The 20,422-nt window shown below is 27.0% G+C and overlaps 1 protein-coding gene across 1 annotated transcript; it reads left to right on the top strand.

Moving 5' to 3' along the window:
* The first annotated feature begins 742 nt into the window (after nucleotides 1-742).
* On the top strand, nucleotides 743-9,930 carry LOC111028729 (serine/threonine-protein phosphatase 4 regulatory subunit 4-like). Its single transcript, XM_022307469.1, has 16 exons — nucleotides 743-1,356; nucleotides 1,437-1,590; nucleotides 1,665-1,738; nucleotides 1,803-1,909; nucleotides 1,981-2,342; nucleotides 3,084-3,175; nucleotides 4,195-4,389; nucleotides 4,459-4,584; nucleotides 4,651-4,827; nucleotides 4,894-4,999; nucleotides 5,310-5,435; nucleotides 6,554-6,756; nucleotides 8,455-8,626; nucleotides 8,702-8,756; nucleotides 9,239-9,721; nucleotides 9,808-9,930. The coding sequence occupies exons 1-16, from the start codon at nucleotides 1,345-1,347 to the stop codon at nucleotides 9,824-9,826; spliced, it is 2,463 nt and encodes an 820-aa protein (XP_022163161.1). The 5' UTR covers nucleotides 743-1,344; the 3' UTR covers nucleotides 9,827-9,930.
* The last annotated feature ends 10,492 nt before the right edge of the window (nucleotides 9,931-20,422 follow it).

Below are 20,422 nucleotides of genomic sequence, written 5' to 3'. Positions count from 1 at the left end.
CTACGTGCACTGCTATTCACCTGCAGTAGTTAACTTAACAGTAAACGCCTTTAGTTCATAAAACTAAATGTGAAATGTTTGTATTAAAGGATCGAACACTTTACAGTTTACGCATGATAAGATTATTTTGGTGAGGAAGCAGATTTGATAAAAACAAAATCCAGAGGCTACCTCTTTAATCCTGACAACATTTAGATATTCATAATTTTTAAACACATTGAGAATTGTTTTATGATGCATACAAATTCAAACTATGTAATTGAAATTTTGAAGACACTTTTAATGCATTTTTCTAACTCGATATAGGATTGAAATTTGCATGTACTGATTCTCAACTAAACCGATATACCTAATGTTAATAAATATTTTTACTTATTATCACAATGTAGAGAAAATATCTTCTCTACATCGTGCTTATTACCTATATCATAATGCGTTTGAGAAAAATAAAAAATAAATATAACAAAAAATGTTATCTACACTAAATAAATACGAATCACCAATGAACTTAATAAAAATAACCTAGATTAAATATTTGTAATGTACAATTTTAAAATATGTTATACTGGTACATTTAAAAAATTGTTGTCGTTAAACTAAACGACTCGTTACTGACACAATTTACTGTCGTCTGTTACTATTGTTTATTATCTAAATATTCTGTATTCTGTGGTGGCATGATACCGCTGTTATCGGGTAGCTTATCTGTGTATAATAATAGTAATAAATATAAAAATACTAAAATAGGTATAACAATAATTGTTATAATAACACTCGTGAGTCGTGCGGCTGTTGGCTTTGCTGCGGCGGCGGCATGTGTCACCCATCTCACGGACGTGTAATAAAATATGTTCGTTGTTTCTTCTTCCCCACCCGTCGTCGGCCCCGACACCAGCATCGCCGCTTCCGTTATTTAACCGCAACGTGAGTCATTCCAGAAATAAACATCTAACCTGCACTTGCATTACACAGACGCCGTACCTACACCTGCACGCACACGCACGCACACGCATACGTGTAGGTACAACAACTACTGACAACTGTGCCCACACCATGAGATAATACCTACACGTTCGTCCTGGCACCTATAGATAGTAGATTGTCGGTCACCGTCAGTCGTCCGTCTCCGCCAAGTCCTAGCCCTAATCGATCGGCCGGCGCGTGTGGAACCTAATTTTTCACCGATTTTTAAAAAGGGCCCCGTCTCACCGGAATTGGAATGTCGTGAACGCGTGTCCATACCTACCATTCGATGGGACAGAGTAGGAAGGTGAACAGAATCAAACTCCGCCGTAGCCGCAGTGCACTAGACACACCGAGCTATGTCTATTGTCAATCTTCTGTATGATGCAAGATGTAAGTATTGATCTGTCGATGTGCATAGGCAGTATGCATTTGTGTTCGCAAACAAATCAATTGTTTGTTACCGTTCTCAGAATGACACAAAGGACTCGGCCGATTATCATTATGAAGCGACCGAAACGGTGAGGAACATTTTGAAAAGGCAGCTGCTCACAACCGATTTGTTCCAACAGACATTTCTGACCACCATTCTCACTGCTTTGGATAATCATACTGTCAACAATAATAGTAAGTTGTAACTTGATTTCATCGTCAACTTATTACTGAAACGTTAACATTTTTTAATTTATCATTAATTTAAGGTGTTATCAATACATGGTTGGATACGCTGCTAGATTTCATTGAATTCTTACCTGTCGACTGCTTACAAAGAGAGGTAACATAATATTGAAATTGTATTTTCTTAGTGATTTTTATTCTACCCATTAAAATGTTGTCAGATTTTACCATTTGCTATTGAAAGAAGTGATTTGTCCAAACCTGAATCATTACGCTTGATTAGTTGCAGGATTTTTGGATCACTTGCCCCTAAACTAAATTCATACATGTAAGTTATTTACTATCTTAATTTTTACCTTTAATATTGCCCTATATTTTTAAACTTATTTGTAATTTTAGTATTAAACGTGAAATATGGCCATGTATTTTATCACTTTGCCAAGACGAAAGTGTTCTAGTAAGGAAAACTGTTTGCCAAGAGCTAAGTAAAGTGAGTGCATTTCTTAAAGACCATACAGACAATCCAAAAGACTGTATTTTGCTGCCAGCAATTGTGGATTTAGCTAATAATGCTGATTATGGTGTCAAAGTTGCTCTGCTCGATGTCATTGTAGACATAATACCATGCTTTCCCAGGGAAATAATTGTCACCGTTGTGGTGCCAATGGTTAAAAAACTAATTGACACAGATTTCAATAAAAGTAATTTCCTAGTAGTGGCTGTTGCCAAGAATTTTGGTGTCATTTGTAAAGGTCTTAGAGGTTAGTGATTTGTTTTTACTGTTTTTATTTTTAAAATTTTTGTAAACAAAGTTCTTAATGTTTCTAAATACATTTGTAATATATTTTATTATCTACAAACAAAATATGAAATTTTAATTGAAAATTAAGTGTTAAATGTTAATGTATAATATGTATTAACCTATTATTGCTTAGTATATTATGATACATTTTCTTAATAAGTTAAAAATGATAGTTTTTGTTTTTCATATTAAATTACATATTCAAATTTTACATTCACAATATTCAATTGAAGTATTTAACTATGATTTTTTAAAATTAGAGTGAATTGACCTACTATAATATTTAAGATAAAAATTATCTAAGGCTAAACTACATTTTTAAAATTTGATATGTTGTATTTTTGTAAGACACATGCAGGTATGAGGTCTTCTTAACGACTAAAAACCCTAATCTAACAGTTTTTGATATTTTTACATTTTACATTCTAAATATTTTATTTTTTCTAAACATTTTGGTAAAAGACCCCAAAATCTGATTATAAGTATAAATATTTTTTTATTATTTCAACTCAATTGGTCATATAATGAAGTATAATTATTTTCATACTCATTTTTTCTTACTTGCTTCATGGTATTAATAACTTTGTTCACAAATATATATTAAATAGTAAGTTGTTGGGAGTATCTAATACTATAAATTGGTGAAATTGTTTTATTAATAATCTTGTTTTTATGGTAATAATTGTATTTTCATTTATAGATTATTTAAGTTTTGAAGATGTGGCTTGGTTCGTCAATAAATATACAGATTTACTGAAAATTGATTGCAAAACTGACTACATATGTAATAATGTAAGGATAAATTAGTTTCTAAATGCATATACTTATTTATTAAATAATAATACGTAGTAATATTATATTCAGTATTGTACCTTATATTATTAAGGGTCATTTTATTTTAATTGCAAAGTATAAAAAAATGACTTTTATTACATATTTAAGTACCTATTTTATAATTTAAAGAAATATATTTATTACTCTTGTTATGTCGAAACTCAAGAGGAACTAAATTATTTGTGTAAACAAAAAATTCAGCTTAATAAGAATCGAATGTATTATATTAATATAATACAGTGCCGAATAACTCAATATTCAGCTTGAATAATATTTATCTGGATTCTAAAAAACTATGTGTATATTGGGTGTGAGCACGCATTTGTCAATCCATTTAATACTGAATTACTTTATTTAATCTTCATATTATGTTGTAGGTTATATGTTTTATGTTTTGTGTTATATATTTTGAATATATATAAATACTTACATACACATTAATAACCTATTAACAATGATTGATAGTAACTTTTGAACAAATTTAACTTATAAAGAATATGACAAAGATAATAATATATATAATAAACAATTACAAGATTTCCTTAAACTAAATTAACTTGAGTAAGGCAGTCTTTAAATAAAAATATTTTGATATAAATTAAAATTAATATTTAGTGTTATACATTATTCAGTTGCATTATAATTTCTTAATCCGAATAGTTTTTTACAATTTATGTACATTTTTTTTTTTTTATGTCTAGTGTTAGATTATGCTAAAATGCAGGCATAAGGTTTTTATTTTTATAAATTAGTAAAAGAAAGTTTTTTTAAAATAATCCATCAAAGTTATACACTACTAAATCATAAATGAGATCTGTGCTATAAAAACATAGGCAATAAAATATTTATATTAAAAACCCATCCAAAATATTTTGCCAGGTACGGCCTTGTTTAAAAATACTAAAAATTATTTCAAATATAAAGTACATTTTAATATTTATGTTAATCTCTTATAATATGCTTATTTACATTAACAGGATCATACTATTAGTGATAACCCATATTTGACCATTCAAAAACTCTGTGCCATCAGCCTAACAGAAATCATACTTCTAAGTTCATCTGACAAGGGTAGCACAACATTGTTAATTTATCTTATCAATCATTTGGTTGATTTGGTCTCTGAAGATTATGTGGAGATAAGAATTGCTTTGGTTGATATTATCAAAGAAGTAAGTAGATAAAAACTTTCACCATTTCTAATGATTAAAATTGTTATTAAATCACTTATTTCTTTTTAGGTTTTGGTATCATTAAATGATAAAGTTGTATTGATTTCTTCGGTATTAATGAAAATTTTGTCTGAGAGAAATATTAAAGTTTTAAAAGTATTGATTCCAAATTTAAGCTTTATGATTACAAAAATGGTAAATAAAAACATAAATGTAAATTAAATTTACTACATTTAAACTAATTTAATTTTTATTTTAAAGAAATACCAAGAACAAGTTTTAAAATCACTGATGCTCTTAGAAGAATTTTTGTTTGTCCAATACAACTGGAGATTGTATGCAGAGTTTTTACACCAGATAATGGTTTTGCCTACATGTTACACATCTGACCAGGTTTTTTATGTTGGAAAAGTAATGCTCGATAGATTGGAATGTGTTGTAAGTAATATATTTTATTTATTATTTTGTCTGTGTGTTATCTATTATTAATTTTTTTTTATACAGAGACAAAAACCAATTAAAGAAGCCGTTTGCACATTGCTATTGACAATTTTACGTTATAATTTAGATGCTAATCAAAGAACATTACTACGTGAACATCTCATTGATCGTAATTATCTCTATACAATATTATTAATTAAATTTAAAATTAGTTTGTTAAGTAATAATTTATTTTTAGTTTTTATTAAAAATATTATTGAATATATTCATGGTGTACTTAAAAATTAACCATGACAATATCTTCACACTTATCATTGCTTGATTTTGTCGTAAAATACTAAAATACTTCAAAATTAATGATAAGATTTTGTTTAATAAGAAACTTCATATTCATGTATATTATTTCAAACAAATGATATGAATCAACTTTAAGGTATCAATTGATTATTTAAATTTCAATGTTTTTTATTTTTTTTCAGGTACAGTACAAAATCCAAATTTTTACAAAAGATCATTTTACATATTTATATGTCAAGAAGCTTTGAATATATTTTCCACAGCATATTTTAAAAAACACTTTTTCTTGGGGTTACTTTCTCTAGCAGGTATATTATTTATTTTTATTTATCTAGTTATATAAATGTCTTAATTGTAATCTATATTAATCTATATGAGTATTAAGTGGACTGTCGTGGTTCCCTAATAACTCCTATAAATAATATAAGAAAACCTTAGCCCATGCATATTTATGCAAACTACAAAGTTTAAATCCAAATATATTATAACTATTTCCAGATTTATATACAATACATTTGATTAATATTCACATATTTATGTACTCAACATTTCCAAAATATGCTAAAAAAAAAATTTTAATATCATTGATTTTATACTTAGTTTTGAGTAATGGCTTTACACAAATTACAAATTAGTAAATTACTTTTACAGTAACACCAGAGTAATTTCATATATTTTATTTAAATTAACATAATTGTAATGAAATTACTTTTAAAAGTAACATTATTTGTAACACTCAATTTTTTTAATTAAAAATTAAAATAATGTTCGGTTATGCTATGTAATTTTAATAAAAATATTTAATGTGACAAGTAACATATTTCATTACTTTTCAAACATTATTTACCCAACGCTGTTTATTCATTTGAAAACTTTCTACTTTTTACTTCTCAATACATTATAGATGAATTTTTAAAACAAGAAATGTTTTCAGGTAACAACTTTTTAATATCTTTATTGCCGTTGCTTATTTCTTCAAATTTATTTCATTGGATTTTTTATGCTTATTCCTACTTTTTATTATTACTAATATGACTTCAATAATTAAAAAATATTGTCATTATTTTAGAAGCAATGAAGTTACATTTAAAAAACAACTGAATATAAAGTGAAAAATTAAATATGAATTTCTCAATAGACTATCTTTTAGAAGGGCCTATAATCTATATAGTTTCATTTGCAACTAAACATGTTTTTGGCATTCCACAACATATTATTTATTATGTGTGAACTAAGCAGTTGCATAACATTCTTATTTGACTTAAAAATAATAATACAAATTATATTGTTATTTGATTAAACTTGTTTGTATGGTTTTATTATTTTTCTCTGCTAATAATAACTGATTAATTAATGAGCTAGATATTTTAAGGGAATAATGAATTTTCTAATTATAACCTATATAATACATTGTTATTTATTTCAGATGATAAGGTCGCAAATATTAGGTATAGCTTATGTAATATTATGTCCAGCATAGTAAATATATTTAAGATTTCGACTGAAAAATCTTTAGTTGATAAATTAATTGACACTATAAACAAACTTTTATATGACAAAGATCGAACTGTCCAAGAACAACGTCCACTTTTAGAATATTGCAATTCTACTATTGGTCTCATACTACAGGTAATTATATAAACATTTTTAAGTTTATTCCATATTGAAGTTTTTATAATGCAACAGATTTAGTGACTGTAATAAAATATACACTTTACTCCAGCCCAAGAGAAAAGGAACTCGTTTCACAATGTAACTGACGTTGTTGAATGTCCTGGGGTACTCTTTCCCTGGCTTAAACATTCCAGGCAGAATAATTATATAGCACTATAACTACAAGCTTTGCTTGACTGGGGCAATAGTGCCCTAGGTCGTTCCAATGCCGCCAGTTACATCTCGAAACATATTCTTCCTCATGTGCCCGGGGTATGGATGAATAGCCCTGGGATGCAGAATCTAAATATTGTAAATATTATTGTTTTTAGGAATACATGTTATTGAGATGTCTTTGTAACTATGTTTTGCAAAGCTAAAAAGGTGGTTCTAATATTTTGGCTGATTATTTGTTTTCTCACTGACCAATATATTACAACATTTTTAACTTTAATATTTCAGTAAATTGACTTATTATCAAACTTAAAATTTAGTCAGTTAAGCTTTATCTGTGTTTGTTCATTAGATTTGATTACAATGTATGATCATTAATTATTCTAATATTCAAATATTTTTTACACTAATAATTTGCATAAGATATACAATTTTGTTACAAATAGTTTACGTGCAAACAGATAATGATCTTAATTTCAAGTTTTATAATAGATCAATTCACTCTATTTTTTAAGTCTTACAACACATGGTTAATTATATTGAACCCCAATTCCATATGTTTTATTTGAATCAGATAGGGAAAACAAATAATTTGTTGCTAACATCTTAACTTTTTGTATTTAAAATGTATTTTCATAGTGATCTATATTATATCCTATCTATTACACTAGCAATATCTACCATACATTTGTTTTGTTTATTCTGCTATTTATTATTATATTTTTAAGAATATCCCATAGGGTGTTACCACTGGGTATCTTCCCTAATCTAATTATCCATATTATATTTTTTACTTGTCATTCACCAAGCCTACTTATTGTACAAAAACCATGTATAGATTGTAGATTTCTTCAAATAAATAAAAAAAAAAAAAAAAAGAATATCTTATTGGAAATATTTTTTGATGATTAATTATTATAAGTTATAGCTCATTTGATTTATTACTAGCTGTCCTTGTGGTCTTTGTTAAAAGAGCTTAAAAAGCTCTCCATTAATAAAAATACCATCTCTATATGATTCAAAGTTTGTTAAATTTGTTATTTAATATTTGGTCTTGGTGTAAAGGTGTTCAAAAGAAAAAAAATCTATACAATATATATAAATGTGAAAATGAAAATCATTGTCACCACTCATGTTCTCTTTTTAATTTTAAAAATTATTTTCTGAATTTATTTTATGGGCAGATGACATCGCCAGTTTATTCATATTTTATCACTCAATATTTTGTGGACAGATGTTGGGTCCATACAATTATGCTATATAATTTGCTCCTCAAAATATTTTATCATTTCAAAAAATCTGCATGGTTATTGAATGAGCGTATCTATTCAACATGCATGATAGAGAATTCCATTCCACATTTTTTATTCATTAAGATTCACATTTTATTAATGTGCTGATAATTTTTTGTTTTAATATAATAAAATAAATCATTTTTGTAATATTGAATCAAAATTATTGTTTTGTTCTTTAGTATACTTAAAATAATATAATTTTTAGGGTAAGAAGATTATGTCTGAATCCACAGAAATTGACGACGATATAATAAAATTTAAAGAAGAATCTCGTTTGTTGCTTTTGAAGTCATCTGAACGTATTCAATTGGACAATGGTGGTGTGTTTTTAAAAAGTCTAATCGAAGAAAAGATGTTTACAAGCCAAATAGAAGAATGTGAGTCAAAAAGTCAAACTTTTTGATTATAATTTATAATGTTACATTCATTAATTTATTCATTTTTTTTCACAGGTTCAAGAACACCAAATGAAGATGATAAAATAAGTTTGGCTGGTAAAAAAACATTGTAAGTACATATATCAAATAATTAAACAATGTATTTAGTTATAATTATTTTTATATAAAATTAAATATGCTTTTATATTTATTCTATTTGTATGTTAAGTTAAATATGGTGATCAGAGTGTTTTGTATTGAGTTTAAAATTCAAAGTCATCTTAACAAGTGTACTAAAGGTTTTATTTATTTCAAAAAAAGTGATAAAAATAAAATCATAAATACATTTTTAATATTTTCAGTTATTTAAATAAATAGGTGAACCAAAAATGATTTTTAATTTATAAGATTTCTAAGGTTAATCACATGATTATTTTAATATTTATAAGAACATTTGTTAAATTGCTTATAAGTTATAATGTATGACCATCTGAAAAATGGAGGAGGATATTAGCAAACTTAGTATTATTAGTTTGGATTATAACTGGACATTGACTTGGACATTGATTATAACTTCATCATTATTAAAAGATAATTTTGTTATATTTTTAGTATGTTGGAGTCTGAGTTCATCAAAGATACTGGTGTTTCCATTAACAAAATGATGGAACATTCATCAAAAATTCCTACTCCTGTACAGCAAATAGTTATTGATCCACAAAATGGCAGATCACTTAAGGAGCAAAAAATATCTTATCTGCCAGTAAAAAAAGATAGAACACTCTCACCAGCATATCGACCACAGAAGAGACATGAAAGTTGTGAACATGTGGTAACTCGCTCAACAAATATTGCCAAGAGAAATGCCAATTTTGGTGGAAAAAGACTAAGTGTACCTGTGATGTCCTGTATCAATGTTGATATTAAAAAAGATGCAAATGGTAACCTTGTTAAGTTTGCAGCAAAAAGGCCCCAATCTTGTTATGTAGATGGGAATCAAATTGTATTGTCAGAAATAAAAACAGAAAAATCATTGTCTGACGAATCATTGGATAAAAATTCCAAAAATAAACCTTTGAGTCGTCTTCCAATAAGGTATTTGAAAATAAAATCTTTCATATTTCTTAAAAATAAATTAAGGACTTAAAATGTCTTTAATATTTATCATTTCATTATTTCAGAAAATCGCAAGGTAAATAAAAATACGGTTTTCCATTAAGTTACAAAACGAAACCAATGATCTTATGCCAAATTGAAATATTTTAACTGTGATAAATTCAGTATACGCACAAAAAAAATGTATTGTAGGTACAAAAAAGTTTTAATTTCTAATATATGTTTTAACTTTTAATTACCTTATATATCATAAGTTAGATATAGAGCTAAGTTTAATTTATATATTACCTTTTACAGTATTTAAAACATTTAGATGAGCTAATATATTCTTAATTGAATTAAAACTGTAATGTTTTGATGCGATTAATTCAAATAATATTCTTATTTTTATATTTTAATTCCGACTTATTAAATGTATATTCCCTGCTAACCCAAAAGTTATATTTTTGTAAAAATACGTTCACAATTAACTATTAAGAGAACATCTTGGTTTGAAATATTGTCTTATATAATTAATACAATAACAAACATATTAAAATGTGATTTTTTTTAAAGTATTTGTATAAAAAAAAAATGTCAATGAGTGGTGCTTAAAATCAGATATTGAAAATATTTTATTAATTGGTTTATAGCCTTGGTTTTTTCATTTCCAATAACGTAACTGAGGATCATAGTCAACAGCTTAAAAACTATTTTATAAAACCTTAAACTCTAATCTATGAATCTAAAATTCTGTTCACTTCAAAACTTTAGCTAAAAAATAAATAATAAATTGAACAATCTAAATTTTTTTTTTATTAAAATATATTTTATCTGTTTTGCAATAAAAAGCAATTAGTAATAAGGATAACAATATAAATCAATCTAAATTAAAACTGTTTAAATGAATATTGGTTTCAACTAATGTTTCAGGCCATCTTTGTTGCACTCAAAATTAGTCATTAGAGTGTTAAAACAAAACACCTAGGTTTCTAACATTTTAACTAGCTGGTAGAAATTGATCATAAAAATTTCGAAGAAAATGGTTTTTAAGTCATAAAATTAAGCAATAAAAAATACCAAAAGATGTGTATATGATATACAAAACACAAAAAATGACATATTTTTATGTTGTGTCTTATTGTCAGGATGTTAATATACAGTAGATTCTTATCATATCAAATGTTGACATCTCAAATTTTTGTAATCTTTAACTCAATAGATATCACTTTAAAGTTTAAAGTAATTATCATTACAATAAAAATCAATATCTCAAACTTTTTTCTGTTCCCCTTGAGTTTCGATACAACGAAAGTCTACTGTATATATCAATAAAAAGAATGTATACTATAATTGACTAATTTAGAAGTTGTTACAAATTTAATTATTTTTATAGCGTTTATTAATTATTAAAACAATTTAGGATTAGAATTTGAATAGAGAAAATATTAGCTTATCTTTGATAGGTTTATCCAATGTATAATATTTAAATTGTTATTTCTTTGATAGATTGTTATTGCTATAATATTATGTGTATAAGAAATTGGTACTTTTATACAATTTTGATGACAATGTGTATCATTTATATCTTTTTTTTATTTTGTTAACCATTTAAGTTTTTTAATGAGTAGCAATTTATCATGTTCATTCATTAGATGTATTTTAATTATTTAAGTCATTCTTATTCCGACTTATATTTCATTAAAAAATGTAATCTAAAACAAAAGAACTTCTAATAAAAAATCCAGAAAACAGCTATACACCATTCGTCCTACTTTCAGCATTTTTTTTATTAAATTGTTTCTAATTGTTATAGCCCAAAAATATTGTATAAAATAAGTTGAATGTGGGACACATTCCACAAGACACGGTGTAACTTATTGTATGTCTTTTGTCAGGGGGCTTTTTTTAATATCTTATTGCCTAATAAATTATACCTAATAATGTGAACTTTTAATCGTATCTTTAAATGTTTTGTTCGTCCAAACTTTATTCTAACAATAATCATAGGTGCGCTATACCAGCTTCTAAGACATAAAATACATTATTAATGACATTTTCTACAAAATAATGATTTCAGAAACAAAATTAAATTCAACACAAGAATTAATGAAAAAAATATATATGTTATACTTATGATGGAATAATTTCTTAATATTTTTAATTGTTAAAATGTCAAAATATTTCACTGAATTGTATATATTTGAAATTTAAGACTGTTTATTAAACATTAAAAATTTTTTTGTTAGATTTAGTATCATTTTCTGAGATGTGGAACTCTGAACCTTGATACATTTTGGTAAAATAAGCAATCTTATAATTTATGTTTGAACTACTCTTGTTGTGTTTTATATTTATAATTAAATTATTTGTGCAATGGTCTATAATATTTATTTCTAGTTATAGTTTAATTATGTGTTTTAAAAAAATTTAATTTTAACTTAGAAGTAGAGCGTGTAACCAAATTAAGTAACAAATATTATTTATTTTGTAGTCAAAACCATGGCCTTGTTGTCATTGGAAGGGTTTTAAAAAGTGCTGTTATGTTAATTAAAAAAATATTTATTATAATTGTTTTGACTTAGTTTGTTTATGTATAATTTATTGTTCTCGTATTAAGGAATCTTTTCTATAAGCTTAGAAGATAAATGTTTTTATTTTGGATTGTCAATATGAAAAGTTTGATTTGTCATATTTATGAAACATGAAAAAAATAAACAAATTATGTATTGTTATTGAGAGGATGTTGTACCCTAATTTTTAATTTCAGTATTATGGACACATAAAACTTAAAGTAGTAAATACTTTAATTGAATTCTTACTACAGTTAATTTATTGTTAATATTAGAGTAAATTTACTCATTATCAAATTTTTATGGGAGAATATAAACCGTGCACAGATATAGCAGATATTATATTACAATTTTTTTTTTACTTATGTTCTTAAAACTCATTCAAATAAATATACGAGAGAATTTTTGCCTAGGTGCAGTTAATACTCAGAATGCTCTCCTCTACAAATTTGATGCCATGTAAATGTATTCTAATATTCATAATGACTGGGACTATTGGTATAGCAGAAAAATATAATTTTGATGTAAGATCAAGGGTAGCATTACCCAATTGAATACATTGGCTGTGGTTTTTGAAATAAAAAAATACACTACATTTGAGATCTTTATAAAATGTTTATTAGTAATTTTAAATCGAAACTAAAACAGGGCATCGTGTATAATATTATACAACTATACAAGGTAATACAATTTATTTTTGCATTTTCATGCCACTACTGAAGTACAAAAGTGCAAATCAATTTTACATCTTAGGTTATCGAAAAAAAAGACATTTGTGCTTTTGGATACTTATTAAGGAAAGCAATGCCCTCCGAAAGTCCGAAGTCCCCTCGTATTTAGATAACTTTAACCTGGGATCTGGGTGGCATTCACTGTTTATCCACTTAATTATATGAGATTACACCAGTACAGCCAACCGTATGAAACCAAAATCTGAATTTAATATAATAATATTCACATCAAAGGAGCGGCATACACACACGTGGGGGGGGTTCAAACCCCTATCCTATTGGTATATTATATTTGTGTACGTGCGATGCATGAGATTATTTTTATCGATAAACTTCTCGGAACGATTCTTATTGTTGACCTTCGGACAAAAAAGATAGGTTTGCTGGTAGCTGGAAACACGCTGGCCGCCATGAGCCCGTGCCGTGCAGCACAATACATATTGCAGATGAATAATTATAATTGTTAATTCAGTTAATTGCTCCACTAAAACGCAACATTTTTGAAAATCCTTTCTCATTTCACTGTGAAAATATGAGAAGAACCTCTATTACAAATTTCAAGTTCGTACGTTACGTAGTTTTTGAGTTACAGCGATCAGTGACTAAGTGGTATTTGGATTTTAAATGTTTAGAGACATACATATTCATTGTATATTATACGTTAATACTGCCTTGATAAGCAAAAACGCCGTAAGTCCCAAAAAAATAAAAATGAGGTAATAAGAAAAAAATTATTGTGAAATTCGGCTTTTGTAGATGAATATGCCGTATGTCTAAATTATTACAAAATACTGAAATTTTTATCAATAATTAAATAACTAAAACACTGTAAGTAGTAGAAAAATTCGTGGGTACTAACTACTAGGTAATAACGCCGTAAAATTGCTATACTAAGCATTAAGAGGATGCTATACACCCAAAAATTGTTACTAAAACATACCCGAATGTGCTGTCTCCGTCTTACAAATGTACAACATAGCAAAAACTGTTTAGCGCGGGACAACTTTTCTCGCGCCATATTTGTTGTAGAATTACCAAATTTTCACAACACGTAAAGAAGAACTTTATCTGTGCTTTTTTTTTAAATTACACTTTCCAATCATTTTTTATAAGCAAATGAAAAAAAACAAAAAAACAAAATGTTTAGAAGCAAATAACTTTTATTGTATTTATGTTATCTAAAATATAGGCACGCTGTTGCATAGATAATTTTCTACTCGATATGTTCAGACATTTTGGAGCCACTACTACAAACACAGATGGATAAAAGTTGTCCCGCGCAAAACAGTTTTTGCTATGTTGTTCCTTTGTAAGACGGAGACAAGTGACAACACATGCGGGTGTGGCGTCCTCTCAACGCAGTAAGTATTGTTGAAGATACGGCATTTTATCTTAGTCCGTAGTACAAATTATAATTATTGGCTGTCACTGAAACACCGAAAGAAAACATATGACTTTCATGATTTCACCATTGCTGTTGCCAATGCAAATAAATCTAAAGCTGTTGTAAAAAAAATGGAACACTCGGACTTTTTTTTATGGAAGGATTATTATAAAGCACAGCAAAAATTGACCAAATCAACAAATCGAATTTTACTCAAAAACGTAGTATCTGTTCAAGTCAAACGTGAGAAATTTATACTGTACAGTGTACAAGGAATTACGATGAAGAATATTCAGAATTAAGCTTCTTAAAAAAAATGTTATGAAAATCAATGGAATGCCGCATCCGCAATCTCATTGACGAAACCACGAGGGATTCTACGTACAAGAAAAACGGGTACTTTTCTGTTATCCCTACTACCTCGAGTCTCCATTCTGTTATCTCGACTACCACGCCGATGCTGTGACCACAACTCACTCGATTACCTATTGCTGACAGCTGTTGTATTTCCGTTATTATATTTATTAATTTTAAAATAATTATGAATAAGTGGAATTTACCAAACAGTGAAAAAGATGCGATTGAATTTTTTCATGAGAAGGGTTTACTTCCGGGGCACCGTGAATGCAAAAATAGAATTTTAGACTTCTGTAACCGTGATTTTTTATTTTTATATGTAATATTTAATATCTTGATGAATTTATGTTTAATGTTATAATTTATAGAATAGACTTTCAACTGCTGTGATAATTTTAGAATATGTAACTTGACGTTTTGTGATAATTTTGAGGACATACTAATATAGTAATATACATTATTATATAAATGGCAATTCGTGTGTTTTATGTATTAAAATATAGAACTATCTGGATATTACTTTAGTAGTCGAGATAACAGAATTGAGTGGTCACGGTAGTCGCGGCATCGAGTGGTAGTAGGGATAACAGAAAAGTACCGAAAAACGAGATAGTATCCTACAAAATCTGTCTCAAGTTCTCCCAGCCAACAGAAAATTTTTTTGGGAAAATATTCCAACATGCTAATTATAAAAATGATGTATAAAAAACTATAAAGTATTTTTTTTATTTATAAACTGACTTAGAAATAATATTTTTGTTTTGTGAATTCATTAAAATTTAAATGTATAAATAATTTTATCATATCAGAAATTGTTACTAACGAGTTACGGCGTTCTTGCTTTTGAATAAAGTATCAAAAGTTTATACCAATACTATGGTACAACGTGAAAAGTAAAATATCTTGTCAATTATTAATTTAATCATATTTATTACTGTTTCATTGCATTCGTTGAGTAAAATTACATAAGAAACCATATATCATATTTAAATAATTCTAATGTACAAGGTGTTTTTTACAGGGGTGTACATGGTGATTTTATGAAAATATAAAGTACAAAAACGCGTTTTTCTCAAAATCGTTTTTCGGTGACCTACGGCGTTTTCGCTTATGACGACAGAATACGTATGTAGCTTCGTAAATCGTAATTATACTAAATAATTACGTGTAGGTATATATTTTTAAATAAAAATCGAGGATTCTAAAAGTATTTTTACTGGCACCAACAGTTTAACTAAAAGTCATTGCTAATGAGCAATGAGCCATTGCCCATTATTACTCATTATGTAAAAAATTTTTTTTTTACAATATAATTACTATAGGTAGGTACATACTAGTTTGCTTCTTAATATTATATTTATAAATATAATTAAAGAGTATTTAAATTTTTTCTTTTAATTTGGAAAATGACTGAAGTTCTAGATTTTCAAATTGTAGTAAAAAGTATTAACAAAAGGCAAATAAACCGTGCTAATCCATCATTATCATCCGAAGAACCAGAAGATTATTTTAGAGTTACTCTTTGTATTCCTTATATTGAGTCATTCGTAAATCAACTAGAGTTCAGATTCTTAGAGCACCATAATATTTTTGAAGGTTAGTTCCTAATAACATTTATGTATATTAATATATTATACATAAATTATTATTATTATTATACATTTTTCAATGTAAGCCCCCATTGAAAATAGCTGTGTACGCCACTGCATCAAACCGTTAGTTTTTTTTTCAATCTGTCATATAATTAGAAATAAAGTTACAATAAAATATAAACTAATACCAAATATTGTAATCTATTATCTATGGCAGGAGATTGAGGTGTAAATAATCAAATATTTTATAGAAATAATTAATTTATTACTTTACATTAATATTATTTTAATTATTTTAAATCATATTTAAATATTTAATCATATTTCTTACTATGGACATATTATTATAGTTGTTAAATAATAATCATCTAATTTTAAGATCATTACAATTTATTTAAGTTAAGATAAGAAGTTAGTGAACATTGGAAATTCTAACAATGGATGCATGTAAAAAAAATAAATCATTGCTTAATATGAAAAATGATTCTGAGTCTTTTAGCCTGTACAAATAATATTTTAATAAAAGTTTTTTTAAAATACATTTTAATTTTAAATGTTAAATATATCAAAATTCATAAGTACGAACAAGGTCCAATTTCCTACCAGAACCCAACCCACATTATTGAAACTCAAGCATTTTCCAACAACTTTTTGTGAATACTCAACTGATTTTTTTCACAATTACTTTTTATTATTTAAATTAACATTACTGGCTATTTATGCGTTACACCTGTTTTAAAAAAAGCGGGTAAGTAGATGTCGCTTTGCTGAACATAAGGTGTCTAGAAGGTCGCTGTAATGGATGGTATTAAATTTCAATACGAAAAACGATTCTGAGCGGAGACGTTATGTCAATCTAGGATATTTTATATTGTTATTACTTATTATTAATACAGTAGTCGGTAAGTTGAATTAATATTATTCTTAAATTATCAGTGATGCTGGAAAAATATTAAGTATACTCTCGTATACTTATGTAAAATTGGGCTGTTTTTTAACCGCATTACAAAAAAATGACAAATCCGTTATTCTCTGTGTTAATATGTAATTTTGTCAACATTTGAACTTTAAATGCTTATAAAAAAATAGTGCCTATGTATTTTAAATATTTTTCAACTGATATTGAAACAATATATCAGGAGCCTTGCATTCAATTTTCACGCATTTTGACCCAACAAATATCATTTTATTGACATTTATAGAAAAAAAAAATGAAAACAAATGAAAATTGAAAATGTCCGTCAAGTGCTTAAAACGAGTCAAAATAATTTGAAAATGTTATTAAGTATCTAAACTAATTAAATAAATATATGGCGTAAATTTCAAGTGTCTATTGTTATTCGTTTTGGAATTATAACAAAATAAGAAAATCGCTACATGAGAAATCGAGTGGATATCCAATGTTGTAAAAATTTCAACTTCAAACGCTTTTAAAAATTTAATTTGACTTCCGGTAGAAATTTTTTTTTATGATAAATTAGATAAGTTTATAAGGAATCTTGTATTAAATTTTTAAATCTAAGATACAAAAAGAAAAATTTTTATGTATTTATAACTCAAAATAATTTTCTAATTTTCGTGGTTTTTATGAATTTTGACAAAATTCTATATTCAAACGCTTATAAAAAATTATTGTCGATTTACGCTCAAATTTTTTTTTTAATTTCCACTAACAAAAACTTACTAGGAACCGTGCATTACATTTTCAAGATTTTTGACAGCGAATAATTTTTTATCTACAGTAGTTCAACAAAAAATAATCGAAAATTTCATATGCCTATAAATACTTAATCATGATTAAAAATATTTTGAAAATTGTATGGTGTATAGAAAATGCTAACACTTAGAATTACGCTTAAAACCAAAATCAATTTTTTCGAAAACTGGTTTTGAGGAAAAATTCTCGTTTTTCCTTAATTTTTTAGCTGTGTAATGTTCTAATCAAAAACCCGATTGTTAGCGCTTTCAGCGGAAATTGTAGTCTACCGTGTCACCGTGTAGACCTGTACGTCACTCGCGTAAACTATGGTCATTGGTCATTCGTCAGACGCGTTTGCTAATTATTGTAACTGTGACACTGTATAGTGTGTCGAGTGCCCACATATTACATATTATACTTCATCACTACATGGTAGACAATAAAAAAATTACAGAAGAAGACCATGAAAATAAAAAATACAATTTGATATATGTATTTTGCTATATTATGTTCTATTTCATTAGACATTTAGACCATAGGCGGACATTTGGTTCAATTTTTAGGGGGGCTATAATAATCTAATGTAAAGTGGACGCAGGTGCTTCGCCCCCGCACCCCCTTCACATACTCAAATAAACATATAACTAATGCAAATATAGATATGTTTGAACAGTATTAAAACAAAAAAAAACACTAAATAAGGTAAATTTAAAAACAATTAATATTTTATTTTATTTTAATAACAAATATCTATTTTTATCAGCAAAAATATTCAAAATATCATCGCTATTTATATTTTTAGACACATCTTTTTCAATATATAGTATAGAAAGATCACTGAATGTATCCTGAAGCATCGATGTTCTCAACCAAGTTTTTATTTTCCTCATTGCACTGAAACTTCTTTCGCAAGTAGCTGAACTGATTGGTATCGTTAATGCTATTATAAATAGTTTTTGCAAATTAGGGAATATGGCTTTGTTTTCTGACAAAACTCTTAAAACATCATCAATACTAAAATTCACATCAGAACCAATATTTTGAAGTACAACATTTTTGGCCACTGTCATTTCTGAATTAAGACATTCTTTGGACACATCCGCTAAAGACTAAACATAAATATAAAATTGTATACTAATAATTATATATGAATTTATTAATACTGTTATTTATGAAGCAATATTTTAATATAATTTTAGATATTTACATGATAATGGCTAATGAAATGAAGACTATCATTAAAGTTCAACTCGAAAAAATGATTAATAGATGAAGCCATCATTAGACTTTCTGGTGAAAATCGTTTTTTCAAATTTGTAATAACTACATAAAAACATTGAAACCGAAACTATTTATTATCGACTAATTATTATCACAATGTCACTATGTCAGCGCGGCACGTGTGAGCCCGTTTCTATCATGAGTAACCTAACCGCCGCCCAGCATACCGATAAGACGTGATAACGCGTCGTCTATCGGATATCCACGTGATCGCGTGTTCGTCAATTAAATGAATTCGGTCAGTTGTTGGTGGGGGTGGATTTGATTGTTTTTAAATAAACAGACGGCCATATTCTATGATTTTTAATGATATTATATCAGCGTCATTTGTTGGTTAAATATTATTTTACGATATTCAAAAAAAACGAAAACATAATAATTAAATCAATGAATAACATTTCAAATTAAGTTTCGATTTTGCGGGGGCTATTAAAATATTTAGGGGTGCTTAGCCCCCCTAAGCCTCCCTCCGATGTCCGCCTATGATTTAGACATAAGTTTTAGTTTTAAAATCAATAATTTAGATTAATTATCCAACAGCCTAGGTGTTCTATCTGTTGAAAACTATAGTTTTCACATATTATTTTAAATAAATACCTAAGTATATAATAAAAATCAACCTTTGAAGTTTTAATATTGTAAACCATGCAAAGTTTAATTAAAAAATATATTAAAAAAATTAAATTAAATTAATATTATTATAATGTTAGCATTGAAAATTAGTTTACCGTATAATTATTAGACTCTTGAGCAGACTCACATTTACTGATGATTATCAAGTAATAATAATAATTAATAATTCATATCTAATTCGAATCAAAAAAATATATAGTATAGTATGTGGTAAAACGTAGCAACCCTATCGATCCACGCGCTCCCGGTGGCAGAATAACCGTGCGCTTTTTGTCAGCCCACATTGTATATAGAGTTGGTCTCCTTACCTAATCTTCATGCCCAAAACACAAAAACGTGGAGGCCATTATTCGGCTAGGTTTATTTCATTCGTATGATTATCCTCTGTTTTATATAATTTTGAATTAGAATTTTATTTTTCTCATCTGTTGGGGTTCACATAAGTCACATA

Source organism: Myzus persicae, unplaced genomic scaffold (genome assembly GCF_001856785.1).
Source record: "Myzus persicae strain clone G006 unplaced genomic scaffold, MPER_G0061.0, whole genome shotgun sequence".
In the NCBI taxonomy this organism is placed as follows: Eukaryota; Metazoa; Arthropoda; class Insecta; order Hemiptera; family Aphididae; genus Myzus; species Myzus persicae.
Note: the sequence above shows the minus strand (reverse complement) of the source record. Positions and strands in the feature narration are given on the sequence as shown.

Excerpts from the sequence above, each read along its gene's own strand:
- LOC111028729 (XM_022307469.1), top strand. Across the intron at positions 1,739-1,802 it reads TCGACTGCTTACAAAGAGAG|ATTTTACCATTTGCTATTGA; the intron begins GTAACATAATAT and ends AAATGTTGTCAG. Across the intron at positions 8,757-9,238 it reads TTGGCTGGTAAAAAAACATT|TATGTTGGAGTCTGAGTTCA; the intron begins GTAAGTACATAT and ends TTATATTTTTAG.